At 39.7% G+C, this 27,117-nt stretch overlaps 3 protein-coding genes across 4 annotated transcripts; 1 reads left to right on the top strand and 2 right to left on the bottom strand.

Annotated features, from left to right (window-relative positions):
* Nucleotides 1-12: 12 nt before the first annotated feature.
* On the top strand, nucleotides 13-3,129 carry LOC108673983. Its single transcript, XM_018161879.2, has 6 exons — nucleotides 13-86; nucleotides 532-692; nucleotides 930-1,012; nucleotides 2,130-2,250; nucleotides 2,624-2,704; nucleotides 2,971-3,129. The coding sequence occupies exons 2-6, from the start codon at nucleotides 612-614 to the stop codon at nucleotides 3,013-3,015; spliced, it is 411 nt and encodes a 136-aa protein (XP_018017368.2). The 5' UTR covers nucleotides 13-86; nucleotides 532-611; the 3' UTR covers nucleotides 3,016-3,129.
* A 3,268-nt stretch (nucleotides 3,130-6,397) lies between these two features.
* On the bottom strand, nucleotides 6,398-22,068 carry LOC108673985 (pecanex-like protein 1). 2 transcript variants are annotated; one of them, XM_047883662.1, is made up of 18 exons: nucleotides 21,936-22,068; nucleotides 21,401-21,462; nucleotides 19,677-20,877; nucleotides 16,213-19,114; nucleotides 15,667-15,773; nucleotides 15,293-15,374; nucleotides 14,477-14,670; nucleotides 13,549-14,200; nucleotides 13,233-13,320; nucleotides 12,142-12,238; nucleotides 11,677-11,831; nucleotides 10,646-10,732; nucleotides 10,142-10,281; nucleotides 9,449-9,575; nucleotides 8,783-8,886; nucleotides 8,008-8,405; nucleotides 6,928-7,770; nucleotides 6,398-6,736 (listed from the first exon to the last, which is right to left on the bottom strand). In XM_047883662.1, the coding sequence occupies exons 1-18, from the start codon at nucleotides 21,993-21,995 to the stop codon at nucleotides 6,467-6,469; spliced, it is 7,569 nt and encodes a 2,522-aa protein (XP_047739618.1). In that variant the 5' UTR covers nucleotides 21,996-22,068; the 3' UTR covers nucleotides 6,398-6,466. The 2 variants fall into 2 exon arrangements, with proteins under 2 accessions (XP_047739618.1, XP_018017369.2); XM_018161880.2 differs by having other exon boundaries at nucleotides 19,677-20,880.
* Nucleotides 22,069-22,266: 198 nt separating this feature from the next.
* Nucleotides 22,267-23,691, bottom strand: LOC125178878 (pecanex-like protein 2). Its single transcript, XM_047883663.1, has 3 exons — nucleotides 23,383-23,691; nucleotides 22,895-23,163; nucleotides 22,267-22,585 (listed from the first exon to the last, which is right to left on the bottom strand). The coding sequence occupies exons 1-3, from the start codon at nucleotides 23,536-23,538 to the stop codon at nucleotides 22,267-22,269; spliced, it is 744 nt and encodes a 247-aa protein (XP_047739619.1). The 5' UTR covers nucleotides 23,539-23,691.
* Nucleotides 23,692-27,117: the final 3,426 nt, after the last annotated feature.

Consider the following 27,117-nt stretch of genomic DNA (forward strand, 5'->3'; position numbering starts at 1 on the left):
GTCCTTGAGCAACAGCCTGCCAGGAGGTATATCCTGGGACTACCCATCGGCTTGCCTCTACGCCTTCTCTTTAATTTCGACCATTGGTGAGCCATCCAATAATCTGTTGACGTTTGTGAAAAATTTCATTTAAATAATTTCAGTTTGTGTATAGGCAGAAAAAGTCTATCTTCTAATCATTTTACCAATCTGTTTGAAGAATTATATTCATTGGTAAACTGATTGTAAAAGGTTCTGATTTATAAAGACGGACTATTTAAATGACGGTTTCGATGGATATGGATGTGAGTTTCAGTTGGATAGTGTGGAGGTAGTGAAGATAGTTTGGTCAAATATTTATTATTGTAAATGGTTTGAAAGAGTGTCCGAATTGTGTCTTCCGAATTGTGTCACTACACGTATCATTCATACGCCCTTTTGCCGGACAATACCCCGGATCAGGATTTTCCACATAAGGCAAAAAGTGCATCGCTATTCGGACATATTCTTATCCATTTCTCTGAGTGTATACTTATGAACTAATCACGACAGGGGGCGGGGCTTGGTCTGGAGGCAGCATACGAGCGTTCGTGGTTGCCTACTCACTAGTGGGTGTTCTGCTTTACTATTGCATGATCGTTGCGTGGAGCAGGCGTATCACTGATACGCTCATCAGGCTGACGCGACTATGTTTCCCGTCCACACCTGCGCAGGTAGGATCATTTGGCATGATCCAAGCACATGGTTCAAGCTCCCATGAGTGCACACTTAAAGGAATAAAGCTGTGACAAATGTTCTTTACTTTATTAAATCAGATTTATAAAATAAAAACCGTTTGCCAAAAATATCCCAAGAGTTATAATAGTATTCTCTGAGCATTCAATCAATGAATATTTAAAATGTATTTAACTAAGAAGTAAACCTAGTTTTAACTCTATGCCACCTTGCAGAGCAATGGAGGGAGAGCTTATCTGTCGCACGACCGTCGTGCTCGAGCTTTGGCGCTGTTGATCACACTCCTGCTCTTCTGCGGGTGAGAATAATTGAAATCACTATTGTATTCATTGCAAAAATATATTATTCACATCGATGGTTTGAAATAGCTAGCCATGAAGAGCAGCAACACGAGATAAAAGTCGGTCATTCAACCCTATTCCTTCCTCTACAAGTAACTCAATTTTTATGTGTAGGAATTTCATAGTTCCTATGTGAAGATTAAAACTCGGCACTACTCGATGAAAAGTTGCGCACCAACTTAAGTGTGTGATATTCATCGACGTCAGTCGTTTTTTATTTAAATAAATGATTTTCTCGCTTTGTTTTCGCATTTTGAGGTCCTAAATGAGCGACAACTGCTATGCATTAAATTAGTAGAGTCGAAAGTATTAATCTTACTTGAAGTATAGTGATATAAATCAAGGTTTATATAACAGATCTGATTTATATGTATTGATATGCATCGATGAAGTAACTACAAAAAGTAGCAAATAACTCTTCATTGTAGTAAAACTACCGTTTTTAAAAATAAAATTCATGCGGCCGCCACTTAAGCTTCGCTATTCCCAATATGACGCGGTCACCTCACGGGTAGGATATTTCGATATCATCACGGTCAGGCACTTGGAACCATGGTTGGAACGCTGTCGTGAGTAAGGATAAAACGTCAAGCAGCAATCCTGGCCCTTTTGACAACAAAGTATCGTGATGAACTGGCCAATTTCTCATCAACGCGCCGACTGAATGAGACTGGTAGAGTATGTCTCTTCGTGAATGTTGAAATATTTTCAGGGAGCGAAAACAGCTTTCTTGACTTGAAAGTTTGATGCTACACTTCTGTCTGTTGACTCATTAACAGAATGTGGCGTGAAGTTAGTTCTGTCGTGAGACAATTTTGACTAAAAAAACAGTCTCATGCGACCTAAGAGTATGAGAAACTTACTGACTGTCAGACTATCTGACAGACACATTCTGTCTGTTGGCTCATTATCAGAATTTGGCTGGGGGTTTGTCCGTTACAAGGCATTAGAATTCCAATATTTCAATGAGCAAACCAGGCTCATTAGAATCGAGAGGATTAAGATGAACTTACCAAATCTGTTGGATGGCCAGTCTTTCTGATAAATATTCTGACTGTTTTGACTCATCAACAGAATGTGGCTGGGAGTCTGTCCCGTAGTGAGCCTGTCTGTCCCGGTGGCGACTTACGGGGAACGCTTTGAGGTGGCGACCCTAGCGCTGCTACTCGTCCGGTTGCCATATCCACTTCCCCAGGTGAACGCATGCAAGTTTTTATCCGTAAAAAAATTCATCTCACATAGAACAGGAAAAAGATGTTTTAAAACGGCAGGGCAGTGTATGATTTAACAATTTCTAATAAAAAGCAGTCAAAGAAATCACCCTTCCGTCGTCTGAAACCATAATTTTTTTAGATATCACAATGGTTGAAAAGACAGTGCAGTGAATACTTCAAAGCCATTTTTAATAAATAGCAGAACATATCTTTCCATCGTCTGAAAGAATACTTTTTTGATAAAAAATCACAATGGAAAACTGAAAGTAGATACATTTTTTTACTTCCCTGATTATATCATATGATTTTACAATGATTTCATAATTACAAACCATTAATAATAATTTTCAACAGGATAATGACGTCATCGCTATCTTCATAACGTGCATTGCTCTTGGACATTGCTTTCTGCTTTCCTTCTTGGCGCAGCTCAAGGTAAATAGTCGCACGAAAAATTCATATTTAGGGTGCATTACTGAACACTGATATTGCGAAAAATTAAAGGAACTCCATTATTTAAAGCAAATCAGTGCCAGTCATTTACTTTGCTATTTCGCTCCAACATAGTGTATTAATTAATTAACAGAGAGCAGCTTGAGAAAGCAGTGATGATGTTCTACTCTATGGCAGAGGTCATGGCTATAAGGAACTGGTTTATATTGTTTGGTATTTATTTTTTTATTCATTTTTTAATTGTCCAGGCCGCGTGCGATCGCTGGATCCAGCGTTGGCTGGGCGGACAGTAAGGACAGCAGCTACTGGACACAGTGGATAATTACATAGATGATTGTTTACTGGCAATAATTCTAATAACATTGTTCAAAGCTCATGACAAATTGACAAATACAGAATTAGATTTTTAAGCTGATTTTCAATCACCCTAAATTATTTTAAATTCAGAAGGTAACGATTCAGAATTTAAATTATGGCTCGTGGCTAGCGCAAAGTGGTAATTTAAAGTAATTTTAATTAATTATCAAAAAATTATTTAAATATAAAGTTTTATCATCTTCCCGCAGCAGTCGATCTCAAAGTTGAAGATGAATGAATGATGAATTACGATCCTAAAAGGATTAAGTAAAAGTCAGAATAAAAATTGAATTTCTTGCCATACATTGAGATTTCGATGCGAGGCACTTAACCGTAGAGCCATAGAAGGCAACCCATACAAGAAAGGGACAGCGAGCTTCGAAAAATATGGTCGTCTCTAGAATTGATATACAATAAGTACACTGTACAAAGTCTTTAGTTTTCAACTTGGAAGCTGAAAATGAAATTCAAAACAAAAATGATAGCATTTACGAAGTGTCTTCCAGTCCACACTTAGCTAGTGAAAATGTTCAGCAGAACATTTGTTAATGTTTATTTTCAACGAAGGAGATTCGGCAGAAAACTTTTATAGTAATATGTTGATAAATATGAACTTGTGAAGAACAAAATTTAGATTCGGAGGACGTGACAAATTTTTCCACATGCAAAAAGTTCCAAAAATAATCCCAAGAGCATTGATATATAAATTGCAAGACGCAAAACGATGGAAACTACATTCGAAGAGACAGGTTACTAGAATATTATCAAGATGGCGAAATATTGCATGTAATAAGAGAGAGTTTAGGAAACTTGATAAATTTAATATAGTTCCGAATTACAGAGATAGGATTTGTATCTATCTTGCTCCAAGTTTACGACAATAAGAAAATTAAAATTAATTAATTTGTATGCAGAAAATATAAGGAAAAAGTCACAATTTACCGTCGATTGCTCAACTTTAATAGAGTGTATAAAAAATCATACTTTGACTTTCAATTAAGCTACATTATTAATAAGGGGTTGACTTCCGATTTTCGTACAGAATTTGAATTTTTTCGCATAAAAAAATAATAATAATAACTATGATCGGACCACAATTCAGCCTTTCTCGGTGAAAAATTTAGCAGATTATAACTTGACTCAAAGATAAAGAAATAGATTTCAATAAAAAATATGGAATAAATAATGGTCAAAGGTACTGCCGTTTTGATACTCTGTTAAATTAAAAAAAAGTCAAACACTTAACTTTTGATGTTGTTAAGTCAAAAGAGAATCTGTAATTCGCTGAAACTGGATATTGTTATAGTGAAGTTTGCGCCGATAGCTGCAGAATTTCATATTCAGTAAACAGATTCGGTGTTTTTCGATGACCGAAGTCAATAATAACGGGAGTTTGCTTGGATAATAAATATTTTCTATCCAGAGATAAGAATTCAAACACCAAAAGATAATGAAGCCTTAATGTAACACTGGAATCCCCTTAAAAACTCAAGAAAAAAAACTAGCTGCGACGCTATTTGTGACATCATCAATAGAAAATAAAGTTCTAAAGAACACATTATAAGGGAACATTCAATACAACCAGAACGAGAACACGACCTTCAATTGGACGGGTAGTTCCTCAACGCATTGAATGTGTTTCTGAAAATAAAAAATTCATTTTGAAATGAAATACACGATCAATGATACTAGAGATATTGTCGTCGAAGAATCCATAATGAACACGCAAACTTGAGCACAGATTACAACTCATAAAAATGAATGATTCATATTGTCCAAATAGTGATTCATTTCCTAACCAGCACCGCTGGGCCGCTGGCAGTGAGAGGACGTATCACAAATACTCTTTTTTTTTGCCGGGCAGAAACTGGGTAAGGATGTCCCACACAAATGCAAGAAGTACATCGTTATTTAGACAATGTTTCACTCACTTCTCTGAGTGTAGGGTGTCCAATAATATGTTCATTGTTCTCCTGGTTTGCTTCATAACATCGTACATAACAACAATGTGACAGTATTCATGATAATAATTGCTTATATCATACAAAATGTATAGCGCTAATCTGGACGTACTTATTGTAATACTCAATACAAAAGAATATCTTACAACGTTAAGAACCCATGTCAACAACCATAAATATTTGTATACCAAAAATATGAATATATTAAAGGAAAGCAAGTAAGTAGAATGACAGTAATGAGCAGAGAGACGACGTTCATTTCACGTTAGACTAGAAACGTAGTAAATAGTTCGATAGTTGTTCATTTCACGTTAGACTAGAAACGTAGTAAATAGTTCGATAGTTGACAATAACAGGCAAACATTTATTTGCCATATAAGAGGCAAACATTTATTTGCCATATAACAGGCAAACATTCATCAAATTTCTTACAACTTAACTTCAATTAACGTAGAAACTTTCATATAAAAATTCTCGTAGCTTGCATGAACTCACACTTTGTCTAACTTCGAGTTCCTACACTCAAAAAAATGGATCATATTATCCAAATAGTGACACACTTTCCAGCCCACAGCACTAGCAGAGTGGACGTTGCATTGACACGTCATTTTGCTGGGGCAAACTGGGTCAAGATGACCTAAAAAAGCGCAAAAAAGGGAATCACTAAAGAGACAATATGTCACTCATTCCTCTGAGTGTAAACGTGATTTTAGATTAAAAACGAGAAGCTTTTCTTCGTGTTGGTTAAGATACAAATGCTTCGGTCGAGATCAATTCTTCCTCAACGAAAATTATATTTAAATTGAATGAATTTTCTTGACGCTTCCTCACCTCAGACTAATTAATGAGAAGATTTACTCGGGGCAAAACTTAACGGACAACAAAAATAAGAAAATGATGCTGTGAAAACTTCAATTCACAATCCTGTGAAGGAGGTAGTTATATCAAATTATATCAACCATCACTTAACAAAAATAATGACATGCTAAACTTATATAAAAGCAATGCTTACTTTGAAAAAAACTCACTTAAAAACAGATATTAGATTCCTATGTATTCATAGAACATTTGAATCATTTGTTAACTTTAGTATTAAATAATGTAATTCTTACATTTTATAGTTTCGGGGATGACATGACACAATGTATATAAAAGAAGCAAGTATTTATAATAAGGAATAGCAAGTCTAGGGCTTAGAAAAACTTCGTCCCTCAAACCGGGCCGTAAGCTCACAGCAAGGATAAAGTCAGGCGAAATATTTCACAGAAATATACCGATATAATTAATTAAGTACCTCTGTTATCGTTCTGCCGTCAGATCAAATTTGTCTACAGCAAAGGTAGATATCGACGCCATAAGCACCCGCTAAGATTAAAGAAACAGAACCGTATACGCATTAAAAATCGGAACCTAGCGCAGTCTAACATCAGACAGTATTAACTCCGTCTTCGGCAACAGGCACATAGAAATCATTGATGCGCACCAAAAGGATAGTGCGATCTACGTGACTACGAAAATGAGGATCAGGGTGGTGGGGAGTCCAGCGATGCACGACAGGACCCGACATTCCCTCGACAGGGACAAAGGAACCCCAGCAATTCCGTCCGCCAAGATTACGCATTTCATTGCTGGGCCAAAGAACGTCAATGCGGCGTCCCAAGTTCAAGGTGTCATAGATCTGGTTGGCATCTGCGATCTGAGGGAGACAAATGAATTCCTTAGAACGATGGAAGTAGGGGTGAAATATTTGCAGAAACAGGAATTGATTAGATCATATCATAATTGCAAAGACTTTGAAAGTAGAAACACTTATCCTCTAAAAACTAAATTCTGAGCTCATAACTATTAGAGATAATACTACAAATCAAAGAGGATAAGTTCACAAACCGTCACTCGTCCGTGTGCGGTCTCATTTGATTCAGGGTCAGGATTTAGGCGAGAAGACTCTCCAGGACACTCGTCTGCAGCGGGTTCCCTGGTATCAGAATATTCAGTTATGGTATCGTTGCTAGTGTTCGCTGCAGACTCGTCAGGATCGTATGATATACGGGGTATGGAGTCGTCGGAAGGGTCGAGGTTGGAGGATGTCGCATCCGAGGTGGACGGACAAGCAGAACTCGCTGTCTCGGAAAATTCAACCGCTCGACGAGCGCTACGACCGCCATGCGATCGCGACTTTCGAGTGCGGCGTGGAGGTGACAAATTTGGGGCAAGAGGAATGGGGCGAGGGGGAGCTCTAACGAATCTGTACTGCGCGGTCCAGTACGGAGAACGGACAGCAAAAGGGAAAGGTTCCATCCTGGAGTAGTCTAAAATCCACTCGGCATCGTCGTCACCAAATTTGTAGCGCTTCGGTGATTCATCATCTCGATTACGAGCGCTCTGTGAACTCAATGGAGAAGCGATATCGCTGTCAGAAGTTTTCATTTCATCTGAAGCATTCTTACTCTGGTTGGGCTCGGGGCTGAGGTCCTCTCCACTTTGGTTCCTACACGGCAAGAAAGCATCACCGCTTGCACTTCTCTCGTGACCGACTAATCTCTGGGCTCTTCGTGCCGCGCGGATCTCTCTACTGCTGGGTTCCATGTCACGATATTCTAGGACCAGCGGTGGGGGCTCGAGGTACGATAGGCTGTTGCCACGAGGTGACCGCAGCCACGAACGACTTTCGCGTCGGGTGGTCAAACTCGAGTCTCGGTGGCGACTACTCGATGGGTGCTGACCGCACAACTGAGACAAAAATGGGATAATGTTTTATATGAAATTCTCCAAGATACTTAAGCAATCAATAAAAAAAAATAAAAAAACTTAAAATATAATAAGCAGCATACAAAGAAGTTTGAGTGAAATAGAAATCTTCGTCGTCATACCTCAAATAAGAGCATGTATTACCCGATTTTTTCGTGTAGAACTAAAGAGAAGCAAACGGAACTAACCAGAAAAATTATCACATTTAAACCAACTCACTAGGGGCCCGTGCAAGGCAACGGCACCGAAGGAAGAATCAGCGTCAGACACGTCACAGTCCCGCGGTGACAACCTGCTCTCAGCAGAGGCAGCACTCTCGCGTACGGCTACGGCCGACTGCACGGCCGAGAGATAGCAAGGCCCAGACGCGTCTAGAGGAGAACCTTCCCCGCTCAGCAGTCCTGCCAAGCACGCAAGGGCGTTGGCATTCTGGTGTTTCGTCACACCGGGGAAGGATGACAGGCCTGATGAAGATGACGACAAGACGGATCCACGGGACAAGGAGTCACCGCGCATGCCGACCATCGAACCGTGTAGCAGCGACATGCCCCCAGCGCTGCCCGAGTCTTGACGGCAGGAGTTGCTCGATGTTTGGTGTGGTGGACTCGGGGTCAACCCTGATGTTTAAAAGAACAATGCTAGAAGCAAGGAAGTAGTCGTAGTTTTTAATCAATTTTAAGATTGAAAACACGAAAATTTTCGAAGTTGAATCTGATTTGAGATAAATGACGGATTACAAAATAACAGGAAATATGTGCGTTTTATTTGGGTTCTATGAGGATCATCGGGAAAATAATTTCAAGTGAACATTCCTGTCTTCTATACATCAAATTGTATAAGAGAAATGAGTTGATGTTTCATGCATGACATAAACACATTTAATTTACATTTTGAGTAAACATTTCTGGCTTCAACATTTCATATGAGATATAAGTTAGGGTTTAATGCACGACATAAATACGTTTCGTTTTCATCGGAGAACGAAGTTGTTAACCTGAGGCAGCCCTGCGAGGAGGCGCCGCTGGGGATGAGACCTGCTCCCTGGACGTGTAGACGTTGCTGCTGTTGCGGCAGTTCTCGCCACAGCGCTCCTTAATGCTGAAAATAAATCATGCAATCAATAGCAACAATACTATTCCAGAATAATTAGGATAAATTCTTGAAAATAGTAATAACGCACTAGTATGACATGGCTAAATAATTACGACATACCATGATTTTTTTTACTTTTTCAGCTATCTACTCTTAAGATCAAACCAAGAGCTTTGAATTAACGTTATTAGCTAACATTAATGCCACTTCAGTTGCCACAACACTTATGTCGCCTGCCATAGTTACAAATGTTCTTTTCAACAAACAAAACTGATAAAGAACTTTCTTCTAAGGATATTCAAGAAGCTTCGTAATTATTAAGTAGTAATTGCAATCTACAAATCGTATTTCTGGTCAGTATTTAACGGGTTTTATTTAGAAGTGGCGAGTTAAGTGCAGTCTCTGCTTACTGGCGACTCGCTTGTCATTGACGGTAGCTAAGAAAATAAATTCACAGCCAAGGACAAAGAGAAGCAAAGACATATAACTTAATAGACGTCCAAGGTACAAGCCATTCAATTTGCCCATGTCATACAACAGACATCTACGGTAGTTGCTAAGTATCTACCAGTATCCGAGTTTGCGTGTCTGTCGCCAGAGCAGCGCGGGGGTGATGGGTCCACCCAGGGTGCGCGCGTGGTCAGGGTGTGTGTGGGCGAACGACGTCGTCAGCGGAGACACGTAGATTGGGTAACCTGAGAAGTGAGTCTAAATTAACCGTGGGATAACTACAGGGGGTGGGAGCTCCCTCGTGGGAGATCAAAGCGCGATGATAGAAAATACTACGGAGAAGATAATGGCATGTGTAGCGGCACAAGTAGGTGATAACGGCGTGTGTAGTGGCACAAATAAAAGGTGATGACGGCGTGTGTAGTGGCACAAAGAGGAGGTGATAACGGCTTGTGTTGTAGCACAAATAGGAAAAGATAACGGTGTGTGTAGTGGCACAAATAGGAGGTGATAACGGCGTGTATAATGGTACAAATATGAGGTGATAACGGCGTGTGTAGTGGTACAAATAGGAGGTGATAACGGCGTGTGTAGTGGCACAAATAGGAGGTAATAACGGCGTGTGTAGTGGCACAAATAGGAGGTGATAACGGCGTGTGTAGTGGTACAAATAGGAGGTGATAACAGCGTGTGTAGTGGCACAAATAGGAGGTAATAACGACGTGTGTAGTGGCACAAATAGGAGGCAATAACGGCGTGTGTAGTGGCACATATAGGAGGTAATAACTGAGTAATAGAGCGCACAACCCACCAATTGGCTGGTCACACGAGCTGTTGATCATGTTTCTTAGCGCCTGCTTGGCGTTCTGGATGCTGCCGCGCTCAGGGTTGCGGTTCCTGAAGTAGACGAGCTCTTGCTGCTGCCCTGCCCACAGTCCCCGCACGCATTCCCTGTACATAAAGAAATATTACTACGTGATGCCGTGCACACGGTCACATTGAAGGCCCCCAAAAAATATTAAACAACTATATCTTCCTACGTGATGATCCCCAAAGTATTGCAGTAAAATCACAAGATCTATCAACATCATATTGTAGTATAGCCCCATTCCCACATATGTATGATATATAGGAATTTTATTGACATGTATTGTACAGAATAACAAATGCTCCTTCGAGTTCATTCGCTGCCAACAACGTACACTCTAGATTGAGATAAATTTAGTCCTGAGTTTATTCAAGAAGGAAAAATCACTTAACTCACCAAAGAGACAGCATTGAATTACACAGATAATGGTACAAACAATAAACAAACCGGTTAACTTTGATGACCCTGAAGAGTAGATGCCGTTTGTTTAGCATGATAATTTTGTACTTGTCGTCTCCATCATCCAACACATGCCTGCAAAATTCAACAAACATTATAGAAGAATAAAGCTGCAAGCAACAAAAGCTTATAAGCGATCTATGTAATAGATTGCTGTGACATCCAATGCCTATTTTTTCAGCACAACATATTTTTGGTGAATTGCAAATATTCAAGTACGACCATTAGTCCATTAGTCCATTTTTGAGATTCTCCCACCACGAGGTATCAGTCAGTCTTTTACTGCGCTATTCATTCAGACATCAATTCTCACCTGCCTTATTAATCAAATAAATAAAGTAAAACAAATTCAGCCAAGGTTCAGGCATACTTTAGCATTTTACTGAAGCTCCCCATAAAATTTCAGCACTTTAAACTTGGTTCTAATCTTGAAATTGAAAATGGATATAACATTCAGATCAATGGAAATAGAATTTGAATGCTTTAAATTTAAATGGAAAGATATAATTTCATTAAAATATACTTGGAAACAAATTTCAATCAGAAAAACAACCTGTTTTATATTAAGTTTATTAAGTTGAGTTTTAGCAGAAAATTTTTGCAGACCAAAAATCAAGGTATATTCAAGGACATGCAACAATGCAGAGAGTAAGTAATCTTAGGATAGATCGAGGAAGACCAGAGGGTGAGGAATAAATTAGAGGGTGGGAATAAGGGCAACTCGAGGACGAGGGATAAATTAGAGGGTAGGAATAAGGGCAACCCGAGGACGAGGGATAAATTAGAGGGTAGGGATAAGGGCAACCAGAGGGTGAGGAATAAATTAGAGGGTGGGAATAAGGGCAACTCGAGGACGAGGGATAAATTAGAGGGTAGGAATAAGGGCAACCCGAGGACGAGGGATAAATTAGAGGGTAGGGATAAGGGCAACCCGAGGGCGAGGGATAAATTAGAGGGTAGGGATAAAAGCCACCTGAGGACGAACGAATAATAAAATAAAGGGTAGGACCTAAGGATACCTGAGTGCTAGGAGAGAAGGCTTGGAGGCTAGTACGGCAGCGCGCCACGACGGGTCAGACTCGTCAGCGATGATGAGCTGCTGGCGGTGTTGCTCCAGCATGGCGGTGTACAGCGGCTCGTGCTGCTCGTACTCGTCAGGTACTAGGAAGTGGTCCTGAGGTATAGTTATTATTGTTATTATTACAAGAAATTACACGGCTATAGCCCACCTCACAGCCCTCTAATACCACACCTAGCCCTCAACAGCTCTCCTGACGGTACGTTAAGAAATAACACACTCACTCTTAAAAAAATTTTTTTCTTAGTTGAAAGTTCCTAGTATGGATTTGATTTAAATAAAATGGAAGAGAAATAACAGCCCGCTGAGCAAGTGACGCTGGAAAAACGTGATTCCTAAGTCAGATGCCTTAAATTAAATTCATCAAAAATCATTTGGGCTAAAATAAACGTTACAAAACGCTGACCAGATGTAGCTTGAGGCTCATCCTCACAGCTGGAGCCACGATCCTCCGCAGCAGCTCCATGTCCCGGAACACCCACTCGTCTCGCTCGCAAGTTATTCTGCCCACATTTATACAGTAAATAATATTAAGAATATTTATGCCAAACCATAATAGGGTCGGAGTTCAGATGGCTGGTATATCTCGCTACATATCTTATACCGTAAATAATATTAAGAATATTTATGTCAGACCATAATAGGCTCGGAGTTCAGATGGCTGGTATATCTGGCTACATATCTTATACAGTAAATAATATTAAGAATATTTATGCCAGACCATAATAGGCTCGGAGTTAAGATGACTGGTATATCTCGCTACATATCTCGAACACTAAATGATAATAATAACGCGTTTGATAGTTGTGTAAGATCCTATGTTATTCTGCCAATTGTTGAAGTCGTTGAACTTTGATAAATACTTTCTCAGAACTTAAATACGTGATTAATATTTATGTAAGACCCTACTAGGCTCAGAGTTCAGATACTTGAAATAATTGAGAAGTAGAATAACCGATAATATCAGCCACTTGATGTAGCCTTGCTAAACATTTAAAATATATTCAAAATTTTATACGATTAATTGCTAGCAAAGAAGAACAATAACTTTCCCGTAGATTCCCATACATGTTACACCATTTTTTCAAATCTTCAGGAGGAAACTAAGAATTTCAAGCAAATGCCACGTTATTTCATCATATCTTCATCGAAAGAATTTTGAAAACCAGCTTTATCATTATCCTTTTACAATGAAGATATGATGGATTTCCTTGGCATTTGCTATGCTTTGAAATTCTTGGTGAATTTGATATTAAATTATACACCATTAGGTACCCTATTAAGGAAATTATTATTGATAGATAAGTGCTTACCTATTGAGGAAAGTATTGATGATGCATAAGGAACTATTAAATAAATTATTAATGATGCATAAGTACCTATTAAGGAAATTATTAATGATACATAAGAAACTATTAAGGAAATTATTAATGATACATAAAAGACTATTAGGGAAATTATTAATGATACATAAGTACCTATTAAGGAAATTATTACCTGAAATCCCCTTTGAACAGCGCGTGCAGACCCAGAAGAAAGAACTCCACGTTATCGCTGTCTGAAGCGGGACCGAGCGCGCGACGACCTGCACGATAAATGCAATAATTACCTAATGATAATTAATTAATGAACATCAACTAATGATAATATAGTGGTAGACAAGATGACTGTAATATAGCCATTTAGCTGAAACTCAAAAGCATGTTATTCAGTGGATGTGTTATCCTCTCTTTGAACTCACCCAAGACACTGATGGGACTCGAGTGTTTGAACTCACCCAAGACACTGATGGGACTCGAGTGTTTGAACTCACCCAAGACACTGAGGGCGAGACAGAGCGACACAAGCACAGAGTCACGTGACGTGTCATAGATGACGACCCCGTCAGGCAACACCCTCCTGACGGGGGGCGAAGCGCCTGCTCCTCTGTCTGCATCTTCAGACACTACGTCGTCGAACACGGACGGCGGCCTCAACAGAGAATTTTTCTTCATTTCGGGGTTTTTCTTTTTCGCTCGCCCTTGAATGAAGTATTCTTTGGACTCTTCTGAAGTGGGCTGTGTATTCACGCGCTTTCTTCGACTAGCGCTTCCTTTCCCGCGTTGGAAATCTTTGGACTGTTTCTGATTGAAGTATTCCCTGGTTCTCTTCTCGAGCTCCTCACGGTTCCTCGCCATCGTGTCAGGGCTTGGAGGAGGCACTTCCATCTGCTCTCTGAGGGCCGCCTCTTCCACGGCTTCTCGCTCCGCCATGCAGAAATCGATCCATGGTTTGAACGCGTTGCAGAAACTGGCTCGCGTGATGCCATTTTCTTTATGGTCGTAATCAGCGTCGATTTTTGGGTGAAATGTCGGTGCGAGGTCGGCCCAGGTAGGCTCGTTAAGAGCAGCCAGGCGAGCCACGATGGTGCTGTCGCTCAGCCAGTTATATAATCGCACGTGGCGACTCACGTGGAAGATGATCGACTGCACAAAAAAATTGTGCTAATGTTCTACTTAAATTTGAATAATAACAATTTTTTCATGAATTTGGAAAACACAATGTTTAAAGTATTAAAAATTTCAGTAGTTATTAAAAAAAATCCTAAGCTGAACGCATAGTAGACGTAATATGATAATGACAATAAGCCAAATTGCTACACTAAAAGGACATGCTACCATGAAGGAAAGTTCAAAAAGCAGAATATTAAAGCTAAAACCTAATTTTTTTTACGACGTCGCCAAAAAATGCCGAAACCATACCTTGATGTAGTATGTAATGAGTATTTTGCGCAGATCGAACATCTGGAACATGGAAGCAGCAGACGTATCTGAGATGCTGTAGCCTTCCAAGACGTACTTAGTAGCAGTGACCTCCCACGCAAGCCAGCGTTGGTTGAATGCAGCGTTGCCACTCAGCAGGTTAGGCAAACGACCAAGCTCGCAACAGCAACAACCTGCCATTACATAATACAGATTAATTTTGCCCCACAGAAACTTGCATTTAATGCGCAAGTAGAAACAACGCAGTCACTAAATGCTGCCATTAGAATCAAATCAAGTTTAAACTCTGGTCTTTGGACAATGCAGATAATACGTAAAGTAACAAGCACAGGATGAGGAGAAAAATTCGCGTAAACACAAATTATCATATACAAGTGACTTTGAAATAAATTAAAAATCTCAATAAATTTGATGTCAACCTTTTCTATAACGTATCATATTCCACTTCTTGCCCGAAGGCTTCAAGCTGTAATATTGAAAATAGTTTAAGCGTAATTAACTTAGTCGGCCAATAACTGGCGGCTTTCAACGCTAAGCCCATTAATTACATGCAAGAAATCTGGCGCTACAAGTACCTAGACCGAGACATGTTGTATATATTCATGTCACTATGTGTGCTTAGGCCGCTATGTTTATTTTGGTCGCTACTTGAACAAAGGCCGCTACGCAATACGCATAGGTACTTATGCTGCTACATGTCTTGGGCAAGTTTACTGAGTCCGACGCCTGGATACGCCCAATAAGTTTTCGATACTCTGACGGCTAATGTAGAGAGAATGGCTGCACCAGACTCACCTGCATCGTTATCAACGCCCTCTGAGATGGCCTCCACCTCCCGCTGTTGGCAGTAGGTTCCTCGAAACTCCAAACCCCGAACCTGCATTCAAAATAGCATTCAAAATTTCAAATTGACGAAAACTTCAACGTAACGTTCAAAAATTGTTACACAACTAACCTAACTTCGAGTAGGTAGCACAGTTTTACCGCATCTAATATGTTATTTGTCATCGACGCAATAACTCATTCGAAATCAATGAAAATTTTGGATGTGTGGCATATTCGCCCCAAGATATTCGCTTGCGAACATGATTTTTTGAACATAATATACAAGGAATATTATGCCTTCAGAATAAACGGGAGGCGAATTTCAGTAATGAGAGTTGACTAACCTGAAAGGTGACGAGACCGTTCGCCATCTCGACGATGTGAACCAGGCAGTTGAGGTTGTCCGAGGCCAGCACAAAACAGTCTCCTTCACCAGCAGGCCCCCACCGCCCTACAGTATCAATTCAATTTCATTGAAAGCTGTCAGACACGGATATTCACAAGCCAAGTACCCATGGTCCCAAGACACAAATTTAACGCATAAATCCCCGCAGGTTCAAAGTCATTTTCTTCCGAAAATGGGATCATAGAATTCTACCTTCCATCAGTAACAAGACACGAACGTAACCCTTTAGCAACCAACTTTCTTGCGAGTGTACAATGCTATAACTCATTCATAGCACATAGATAAAATTTATACACTGACAATTTTTTGACAGGCAGGCTACATATATGTTCACATGGTCAAAGCGCAGCCTGAAATTAAAGGCCATAGATTTGTCTAATTTGACGATTGAGCTGCTTACAAAACAAAAACGCCACTTTAAAAGGCGACATTCGTGTACAGTTATACGTTAGATGTTTGAGTCAAGAACACAAAATTAGCTCACCGAGCGCGAGGTCTCCACAAAGGGAGTGCTGCAGGGACCGAGTGAGGTGCTCATAGAAGATGGAGTTAAGGTTGTTATCGTCAGCTCCTGGGTTGTGGCTCATCAATGAAGTAGAGAGCCTTGTGTTGCTCTGGTCCATACGCTTGGTGTTATAGTCTCGCTCCCAGAACTTGACTGGTCGCACGTAACTTGTAATGAAGATAGCAGAACCAAGGATAGGATTTAATGGCGTTGAAAATACCGCGGAAACTGCCGCCTGAAGGAACAGCATTGCAGAGTGAGGCACGCTGAACGGCTGAGCAAAAGCATGGAACGCGGAGCCCCAAGTGATTTGCCACGGAGCGATGTAAGTGACAATGAATTTGAACTTCAGGAGAAAGTCGTAACCTTTGCGAAAAATGATGGCCATGAAGAAGAAGTCTACCAGAAATCCTTCGGAACAACCGCGCAGGTCGTAATCGAAGAGGAGTTTGGTGAAGGCAAGAATGAGGAAATGCGACGGTGGATATGAGTAAGTAGAACGAAGACCTTTGAGCCCGCACACAACAACCATGAGTGCACCGATTGTAGGATGCTTGCTTGCTATGAAAGGTCCATCCAAAGTGACAGCGCAGATCAGAATGGCAGGATAAATCAAGTTTTTCTCGAGAGCGCACAACCAAACATAGATTTTCTCGAACCACATGAGTCTGGCAGGGTCGTAGACCTCATAGCTCCCGTACTCGTGTTGCATGCACACTGGCTTAGCGATGCATAACCAGGGTTGTTGCTTGCGTAGATGAGGGATGATGTAGTGCAGGAAGAAGCCCAGCACCACAGCAGGCACCCACAGAACAAGAGGATGCACATGAGCCAGCAGCTGCTGCAGCGTTGAGGTCACCAGTAGAGTGAAAACAACAGCTGCAAGTAAAGAACATGCCAAGGCGTCGTGCGTGAGGCGGGACAGAACAGTGATCCGCATCTTGGAGGGAAGCGGATCATTTTCCTCAATTGGTGTTTTGGCAACAGCAAGTTTGGACAACACTGAGTCCGGATCTTCTTCGGAAATTTGCGACGTGATCGCCTGTTGAACATTGTTAACTTCTGATTCATCGTTGTCATTTATTGCGTCGGTGGAGGCAGGAGGAGGGGGAGGAGGAGGTTCTTCCTTGACGGTTGGGGAAGGATGGGGTTTAGGAACTGCCGGCGTGGCATCAGCTATGAAATGTTCCTTGACGAGCTGCCAAAGAGTGGCATAATCAGAACTGCTCCTGCTCAGATGATAGCTGATAGCGAGCAGCAGCGCACAAAACAGAGAGTATAGCACTAGCTGACCGCTGTCCTGTTGCCGGTTTGTGACATCTGTTGGGTTTTCAGGATATGCCGCGGCGCTGCTGGACTGTAGGCCGCCATATGCAAAGCCTACGAGGATTGCTACGGCAAGGAGGCTTCGAGAAATGCAGTAAATGGCACCGGCGAGGCTAGTCGTGGCACTACCGCCGAACATGTGAATATCAAGCTGCTCTAAGAAGTACATGGAAAATGTATTGATTTGGGGCAACAACCCTAGACTGAATAACAGCGGAAAGCATAGCAGAAACAACATGAATATCTGTAAACACTTATCCACTACAAAGGGGCTGAATACGTTTGCTCCATAGAGCTCAAAACTTGGCAACGAATATTCGGGATCGGAAGTGAGCGCGTGTAGAGCCAATACGCAGCTGCTGCAGATAATGAAGTAGATGGGGCGACTGAAACGTATGATGTGATTGTAGCCATGGACTGGAGACGCGGCATCAGGTTGCACGCTCTTGAATAAGGAATACTGACAGCTGGCCATCACAATACAAAAAATAAGTACCTCTAGTTCCTTATAAATACACAAGTGAAGAATGCAACAGCCTAAGATACCTACAGCCAGAATGAGCAATACGGTGAAGATCGTTTCGATTATCGAAAGGTTCTTGTCGAGAAGCGCCAGGAGGGTTAACCTGTCAAGAGCAACCTTGATATATTTTTTAGGACCTATGCGGAGGTTGTGATAATGTTTGTAATTTGTTGGTTTGTTGATCATAGAATATGGGACGTAAGGGGCAGGGCAAGAGGCATCTTCAGTAGGCTCATCAATATAGCAGATTGAGTTACAAGCCAAATGTGAATTAGAAGAAGACCTAACAGGAGCAACCGTACTGCTGACAATGGCTACATCCTCGACAGGCTGCGTGCCACTGGAGGAATTAACAGCTGCTATTTGTAAGGCGTTGCTGAGGCTTGTCACGTTCAAGCGATAAGGGGAAGATAAGGGCATGAGAGGCAGCTCAACACTACGACCACGGGGGGTCGAGAGACAAATTCTCTGGGCACGAGGTCGAGAAAACAAATTCGTGTCTTCCAAATCACCCCGGAAGAGCGGGTGATTGTTCTGCACTGCAAATCTACTGGCTGCCAAACTATCATCTTCAGATTTTTTGCTCGTGTCGGTACAGTTGCTGATTGGGCCATCAGAATTACTCAAGCTGTCGGGACCGTCAGTAGAACTATCACCAATAACTGGAATAGCAGCACGAGTTTTTCTTCCTCTAGCTCGAACCAAACTGCGGTCAACCACTGTCCTAGAACCGTCCTTTCCTGAAGAACCCACATCAGGTTTAGGGTCTAACACCAAAGTCAGCCCAGAGCCAGAAGAAGAGGACGAGCTCTCAAGTGAAGCTTCATGACAAGCCCCAAAGGGGCTCTCAGTTTCATGGCTCTTGATGGTTTCGTCGGTCGGCGTTGAACAGCCGCTCACAGCCAGGGGCTCTTCGAGCTCGCCATCGTCATAAGCTGCACGAAAAACTGAAGTATTTTCTGTATCACCAGGCGACTCCGACAGGCCGCTGCTGTCGTCGAGGCCATAGGGCATTGACGCTCCGAGGTTGCCCTGCAAATTAACATTGAAAATTGTCCGGAGAATATATTGCAAAAAATATTTATTGTAAATGCGATAATTACTGTCATCACATGATGAACAAACGTTTACAAAGTAAGAAAAAAGGCCTCAAATCAACACAATTGATTTCTTAACATTAAAAATATTTCAAATTAGGCATCTAACTAAGTTGCCAAGGATATACCTACGTAGAAGAAAAATATAAATGCATTGTAATAAGACTATAGGTATATATTCATACTCAACTGGTTCAACACCACAATCAATCTTTACCAGTATTGTATGCATGTTTTTATCCAACAAGTAATTTTATGTCAGGTTTTATTTAAAATAAATAATTAAATCTTCTTGCAAGACCTATTTCACAAATGATAAACCATAATTAAATATTGGCCTGCTGAAAAATAAATCTCAGAACAATGGCTATGCAAAAAATAAATTAAACAGAGCGCAGAAAACAGGTCCTAGAATAATGTTTATGTTTAACAGGTCCTAGAATAATGCCTATACTGTCACGCCACATGTTAGTTCTAATCATAAATAAAAAGCTTACCTCCTGGTCCCTGAGAGTTACTTGAGACTTCTCAGAGTCGCCAGGAGATGCGGAGCACTGATCTTGCTTGTCTATGGACCCAGCAGACGGGCTTCCATCGTATTTCCTTCGCCGGATGGCAGGTTTGCGGTGCAGTTTGCCGCTGCTGTCTTTATTTGATAAGATTTCGGGAGATGACGACGCTGGCTGCAGGCCACAGAACTTACGATAGGCAGAGAGCGTTTGTAAAATTTCCGGGGTTAGAGTCCGCAACATTTCTGAAGGACCGTCGTTAAGAGATGAAAATGAACTACTTGTGTTTGTTAATTGTTTCTCTAAACAAACGAGCACTAATAGGTTCTTAATATCTGAGTGACCAAGAGTAGTGTTTCTACTGAAGTAGTCTAACAACGAATCACTAGCTTCACATGGTGGTATATCACAGATATTGTTACGTCGTTTGTCTTCATCAAGTTTAGCTTTCTCAGATTTACTAGTTTCTAGATCTTTATCTCTTTTCTTAGGAATAGCACCAGTTCCACTAGGATACAAAGCAGGAAATTCCATCGAGGCAGGAAGACTTTCTGGTCGAGGAGGAATGGACACGTGAGGTCTCTCACGAGGGCAACGCGCATGATACTTTGCTGGAAGAATTGTCTGCATGTCAGATAACTGGGATGCTTCCGAGGCCCTAGAAGCTAAATCACGTAACCTTTCCAACCAGCGCTCGCCAGTTTCATCGTCAGAAAATGCAGAGCTAACCTTATGCTCATCTATCCCTAGCCTTGCAGAGGCGATGGCAGGAGTTTTTTCACGAACATCAAGAGGATCTTGACTGATGGAGAGCCGCCCACCGCCGTGACTTGAAGGCTTTACTTTTCGTTTGACTGAACTACTACCGTCACCTGAGTTGTCATTGTTACAAGGACTGTCTTCTTGTTTATTCTGGCCGGTATCACACGATTCTGATGACCCTGCAGATGGAGTGGAAGTTTCACTGTCAGCATTTTCTTTAACCCACGGGAGTGCCGAGTCCTCCAAGATATTGAGGATGCTGGGGGATGTGTGCTCAGCTGCGGCAGTGTCACCAGCAGCGCCCAGGGTTAGAACACATAGTTTAGGGCAGCGTTTGACTTCTTGCATCCAGAGTTCGGGGTTGCAATGCTCGTTGACGGCCTCCACAAGACGTACTTCGCTGTAGCAGTACTTGCAGTGGCTCTCACTGCTTTAGGGAAAGTAGTAATCATTAATATAATTTAACACAAATTAGTACCTATGGGTGAATAAATGTTGGGAATCAAATTCGTTTAAACACACCCAACAGTAGTATAAAATTTTGTGACCCTAATTAAATAGCGGATAAGCGGCCGTTATTTACAAACATGTGATGTTTTACAATATTGTCTTGATTAAATTTGGGGCAACAATATTAGAAAATTCATTCAAATGCAATTATTTGCTAAAAATTTTGTTGAAACGTTATGGTTACAAATATGTTAAAATTTACTTTTATATAGCATTAAAATGAATATCTGCACAAAAGTGAGAAAACTCACAGAACCCAATAGAAGTGCATGATATATAGAAGAACCACAACAAACATCCAAAACATCTTATAATTGTAGAAAACTAAGCGTGATTCTTTCAGATAGATTCTTAGACACAATATAGTATACTTGCCATGACATATTTTAGAATTATTTTAAATAAAATTAACACAATGCATGGAATTAGAAAGTATTTACTGAGGAGGCGTGATGGGGCGGTCTTCCCTGATGCCCAGCATTCGTTCAAACTCCCTCAGGTCCTGCAGTCAAGAATGTAATATAAAAAGTTTTGTTACTTTACTTAGAAAACATTCAAACTAAGTGCTAAGTAGAAATAGATAAACCTAAGAACAGAATAAGTGAGTTAACTTAGGCTAATGATTAATAACGTGGATACGAGCCACGCACGAGTATTGCCCATCAATAAAACTAGTGGGCCATTACTAAACACCTTGTAACAGTAAAGAATAATTTTGTATTCTCATGAATACTGGCAAAAATAATTAATAATTTAATATAATTTAATCAGAATTATGATAATTATCATAATTTTAATATAATAATTTTAACAATAAATTAATAGTATCAATTTGACAATCAGAAATCAGTAATAACTACATACTCCCAAAGAAGATTAGCGTCATATAGAATGAAAAAATGATCAACTGTGAAATGTTCATGTTCAAGAAAATAAAAAATGTTCAAGAAAAGAGGCATCAAATATGCAACAAACCTCGGCAGATTGTCCTCTTCTCGCTCCTCTGGCAGACACGATGCTGTTCTCATGGCCCATGTCGTCTGTGTGAGAACACAACAAATTCAAAACAGGAAAAAACTTGACTCTGATATCAATTGATAATCAAATATTTTTCAACAAAATTAGTGACTATGATTGAACACGAATAAAAAAAAAAGTTAATTTAGGTAGTGAGAAATGGAATTTACCCATTGTGAAAGGAGAAATTATTGTGTGCAAAGTGCTCAGACAAATTATATGGATAAAAGTGACATTCACCCTATAATATGGGCACAGCCTTTGCAGACTTTTTGATAATGAACAATAACTAACTGATAATCATTCCAGGACGAAGGACACTGACAGCTGAACTTGCAGCAGCTGAAGGCCTTGAAGTGCGCTGCCGAGTGCTCATCACGCCTGTCGTACTCGAGCATAAAGAATTGGCAATTGTATTTGTGAAGACAATATTGTGGTTGCTGGTTGAGATGAAAGGCAGTGAGTGGCTGCTGGATGCTGGGAGGGGCGCTACGTAGTCTGAGTTGTGGATGACGCACATAGCTGATGACTCATCATATGTTGAGTGTGGGATATTGCCAGAGGCTGCAGTGCCTGACATCACAGGCATCTCGACAGCTTCCACAGACCTTCACAACAACAAATTATTAGAAAACTGGCACCTCATTATTTCTTGGCTTCATACATCACATTTTTAATGAGGAGTCAAAGGTAGAATCACAATAACTACATATTAATTTTGGTTTGAAAAACCAACATCAACAAAAATAATAAATAAATAAAATGGAAAACAAAAGAAACTGATGACTGGGCCTGAATGCAAATAGAAAGAGACAGAAACATTGATGATTGCATACTCAAAAAAGAATTTAATTAAAGCCATTTTCGATAGTTACAGGCTATTACATTACTTGAATTACTCTAAAATTGTCATGAACCTGAACCGGCTGAAAATGTCATCTCGTAGGCCTCTAGATGGGCGCTGACCAACCGATGACAACCTTCGTGAAGAAGAAAAGCTTGAGTGAGGAGCAAAAGGCCCGTCAATGGTATTCCCTTGTGAGGAGTTTGATGAATCTTCTTCAACATGACACTGGGCAGTGTCAAAAAGATGGTGCAAGACATAGTTCATGGCCTTGATGAGTGCACTCACTATGAACAGCAGGGTTAGGTGCATAACCCAACCCAACCACCATCCAACACCGCTCTGCAAATTCAATAAAGAATCAACATAAAACAAGCAATCCTTTGTTTCACTTTCATTTCTTATTGAATCATATTGATACTCACACATTTTTAAAAGCCTAGTTTATTCCTAAAATCTACTATTCTCATATGTATCAAGATTAATGTCTCAAAACTTAAAAATATGAGAATTAAATCTAGATTTCAACCCCTCTCTCTGTATACATATAAATATACTCACCAGAGAAATAGAAAATGGTGCACAAGCAAGATATAGCCACATGTAGAGGTGGAAAGTGTTGCAGAACATAGACTTGCCAGGGTCAAAAAACCATCCGCCAGTCAGAGATGCCCACACCCCCTGTCTTAGGATCTCAACACTTTGTGATCCCATCATTTCCAATTGCAGAGAACTTGACTCAGAATTTCAATATTGGTGCACATACAAGTGCTTGGTATGATTTTTCTTCAAAATCACAAGCTAATATTATGGAAACTTCTAAAACCCTAATACAATTGACTTTGTTGATAGTCATCTTAAAATCACCTGTAGAAAAAAAGTATTATATAAATACTCATTATCAATGTATATATACCCATCCATGACTATGGAATTGTAACCTGGTAGGCCAGTCACAGAAATGAAATTCAAGAGAATAATTTATATGCTCTTGATTAATCCACTATTTTTAGTAACCTAACTGCAAAAGACAAAAATGTCCATGCTTGTGGGCAATTTTACCTGTCTTCTTCCCCTTGTTTATTTTCGTCAGATAATGTTGAGAAAAATAATACATTTTGCCCGCATTCTTCATAAATCAACCCAGATAGTATCAAATAATTTTTTTCTATGATTTTGTTCAAGTTCTTTCCAATATTTCAGATTGATGCTAGATTTCTAGATGAATAATCTCCTGCACAATTTTGTAGGAGATATATTTTACTTGTAATTTTATAAAAGTTTACCACAAAACTAGTTGTCACTAAAATTATTGGTAAATTCTGCCTAATAATACAGATTGGGAAGCATGATATTTCAGTAATAACTATAAGTTGGAATTTTTTTTATCTTCTTCTTAGCCTAGGGCATAGCCTATAGTGTGCATATATCTGAAGATCTTTGACATTTGACATAACATTTGCATCAAAATCTGCATATATCTAGAAAATCTAGCCAAAAGATATCTCTTGACATAACTCTGCATGTATTTCTGAAAAGTAATCTGGAAGGTTATGATAGTTTTGGCAAACTCAAACAGCAGGGATGAGTGCTCAAAAATTCTCATGACAGTTCAGGCGTAAAACATAAACTTTGCAACACAATGGCCAATCTATATATATTGTCATTATTGGTTTATAATAGCCCACCAATTTGGAATATTGGGCAGAATTTTCCTAAAATGCTGGATAAAAACAATTGTTTCACAAGTAATTTCTAAAAATTGCAGACAAAATTAGGTGCTTTTCTTTTTTTCAACAAAGAAATTGGGCAAGAGCTATAGCCTAAGCCTATACTATAAGAATGGGCAAAATTGGCCAATTCACATGCATTTTTTTCTGATTCATGGGTAGTTTTTGCCTAATTTTTCAGTTATGATAGCCCATGACACATTTGTGTCCTAGTTTGGAAAACATCCACCTTTCAAATTACAACTAGAGCTTTCCAACCATTTTTGGAACTGCGAGATTCCTGCTATATCCCAATGGAAATTTTTAATCCCTGACAGATGTACTAATTGCCAGAACAGTGATGGAATTATGCTTTAGCAATTAGAAAGTTATGGTACATTTAGTAGGTACTGTCTTTACTGCGTGTAGAATAATGTACTGCTTTGATGCTGGCAGTCCACTTGACACAGCAGATATTAATTGATCGATACATTTGTGAACATTTGATTGATACCGTCAAACTGGGTAATTAGGGACGGGCGGGGTAAATCAGGATGCGCGTCCTTCATTTCATAGAAATGTTGTAACAGCTAAACTAATCAAAATATTGCAAAACTAAAAATAGTGGCATAAACTTCAACATTTTTACTACCGTATTTATTATGTATAAAGCTAGTTAAGAAATCATACATTAACTATCTCTAAAAAATCACTGAAAAAAAGTGTGAAAAGTGAGATTTGGAAGACTACCTCTACTAAGGTCCAGAGCAAAAAAATATTTGCTGTATTAAAAAATTTTACTTATATAAAAGTTGGTGTCACACAGGTGTCAGCTTGAAAACACGATTGATGGAATTTGCCTATCTCATTCCCCCCAAAAATGGCAGCCATTTCTGCGCGACAAGGTAATAAGGGACACCCAGCCGAGGTAATAAGGGAAACACTTAAAAACGCATTTACGGTAGAACCTCAGTTAGCAAAGGCTCCAGTTAACAAAATAAAATTGATTAACAACGAAGAATTTTGATTACATTTACCTTGCTCAGCAAAAAAAAAAAAAATTCCTGTATCAAAAAATTAGTACATCATTGGTCATCACAAAATTTTGCATAGAATGTCATATATAGAATTGTGTACTGGGCATCATAGAATGAAAAGTAATTGACCTAAACTATAATTTATTTCTCCAAAATATATGATGGTTGTCACTAACACGTTCCCGTCTGTTTTGGGTATGTTTTTTATGATTTTTTATAGTGAATTTCACTTAACTCAATTAAAATGTGTGAAATAACAAGCCATCCTGTAAGCTTACAGATACAAAAGAAATGCTATATGGCTGCTGATATTAAGCTTGCAGTGAAAAAGGTCATAGTAAATGCTCAATGGCATGTTCATGGATATGGTAATATCATATCAATAACATGGTAATTAATGAATATAGTAATATAGAAATATATCAATAAAGGAAAAACAAGTAAAAAATCACATAAAATGTCATTTATTCTACATCTACATTGAAAGAGGAAGACTTCAGAGTACTGTTAGTAACTAATGAGTACACTCTGCATGCTTCAAACATTTTAAAATTAAGTTTTATTGCAAGTATTAAGGATTACCCCATTTCCAGGGGTAACTTGGGAAGCTTTTATTTTGCGTCTGGCGCCTCACATATAGCATAGGAATGGAATTTTTTGGAGATGCCATTCAATAGCCCTAGCAGCTTCAAAATGAGCCCAAATTAGTTTCGGAAATGTTCCATGGTAAGAAGTTATTAACAAAAAACGCTCAAAACCATCCCTTATTATCCTGTTTGACAGTACCATCAACTGGGGCTACTCGGGACAAGCAGGGTAACTCGGGACAGTCCTCTGACACTGCGTAAAACTGTTTTAGTAGCAAAACTAATTGAAATATTACAAAACTAAATATAACACATAACGCATAAACGCAAAATATATAAGTATAAATATATATATATATAAATATAACGCAATATAACACATAAACGTCAACATTTTTCCTATCTATGTAGTATAAAGGAAGTTCAAAAAGTACTACATTTGTAGGGACATCGATATTCGTTATTTATTTTATTGTTTTTTTTTTCCTCAAATAGTCAGCAGTCTAACAACCATCCAAACTTCTCAAAGATTGACTTTTTCTTTCTTCGTAAATTCAGTTACTAGTCATTTCACTGCAGCTTTGTCCGCCAACATTTGGGGTGCAAACTTTACAACACTCAAATACATTGTTCACAACATCCTCCTGGTTACACGCGTGGGGACTCGAAAAAAAATTTCGAAGAAATCACTAAAACGAACCCCCGCCCCTAGTACAGAAATCCTATCTGGACAAGGACGAGGACTGCCATCCAACTTCCGTACCTCTCACAAAATGTAGGCTTTTGGTAGCATTTCCTATGTTCCAGGCCTGCCAGGAAGCTGAAATTTTGGCTCATAATAGAGCTTGATTTCCTATTGACGAATCAACGGTCCGATTCCCGAAATTCCCCATGGGGAAGACACCAATCCCCAACGAGTGGGGATTTTTTAAAAAAATCGCTAAAAATCAACCAGACCTCGCA

The sequence above is a fragment of the Hyalella azteca genome, unplaced genomic scaffold (assembly GCF_000764305.2).
Source record: "Hyalella azteca isolate HAZT.00-mixed unplaced genomic scaffold, Hazt_2.0.2 contig13436, whole genome shotgun sequence".
NCBI classification, from domain to species: Eukaryota; Metazoa; Arthropoda; class Malacostraca; order Amphipoda; family Hyalellidae; genus Hyalella; species Hyalella azteca.

Coding starts and splice junctions, on each gene's coding strand:
- LOC108673983 (XM_018161879.2), top strand. CDS start 612: ATGATCGTTGCGTGGAGCAGGCGTATCACTGATACGCTCATCAGGCTG. Junction 2,251..2,623: donor TGCCATATCCACTTCCCCAG/GTGAACGCATGC, acceptor AATTTTCAACAG/GATAATGACGTCATCGCTAT. Junction 2,705..2,970: donor CCTTCTTGGCGCAGCTCAAG/GTAAATAGTCGC, acceptor TTAATTGTCCAG/GCCGCGTGCGATCGCTGGAT.
- LOC108673985 (XM_018161880.2), bottom strand. CDS start 21,995: ATGGGCCATGAGAACAGCATCGTGTCTGCCAGAGGAGCGAGAAGAGGA. Junction 21,463..21,935: donor GAAGAGGACAATCTGCCGAG/GTTTGTTGCATA, acceptor TCTTGACTGCAG/GACCTGAGGGAGTTTGAACG. Junction 8,887..9,448: donor ACACGCAAACTCGGATACTG/GTAGATACTTAG, acceptor ATTTATTTTCAG/CATTAAGGAGCGCTGTGGCG.
- LOC125178878 (XM_047883663.1), bottom strand. CDS start 23,538: ATGATGGGATCACAAAGTGTTGAGATCCTAAGACAGGGGGTGTGGGCA. Junction 23,164..23,382: donor CACCATTTTCTATTTCTCTG/GTGAGTATATTT, acceptor TTGAATTTGCAG/AGCGGTGTTGGATGGTGGTT. Junction 22,586..22,894: donor GACATTTTCAGCCGGTTCAG/GTTCATGACAAT, acceptor GTTGTTGTGAAG/GTCTGTGGAAGCTGTCGAGA.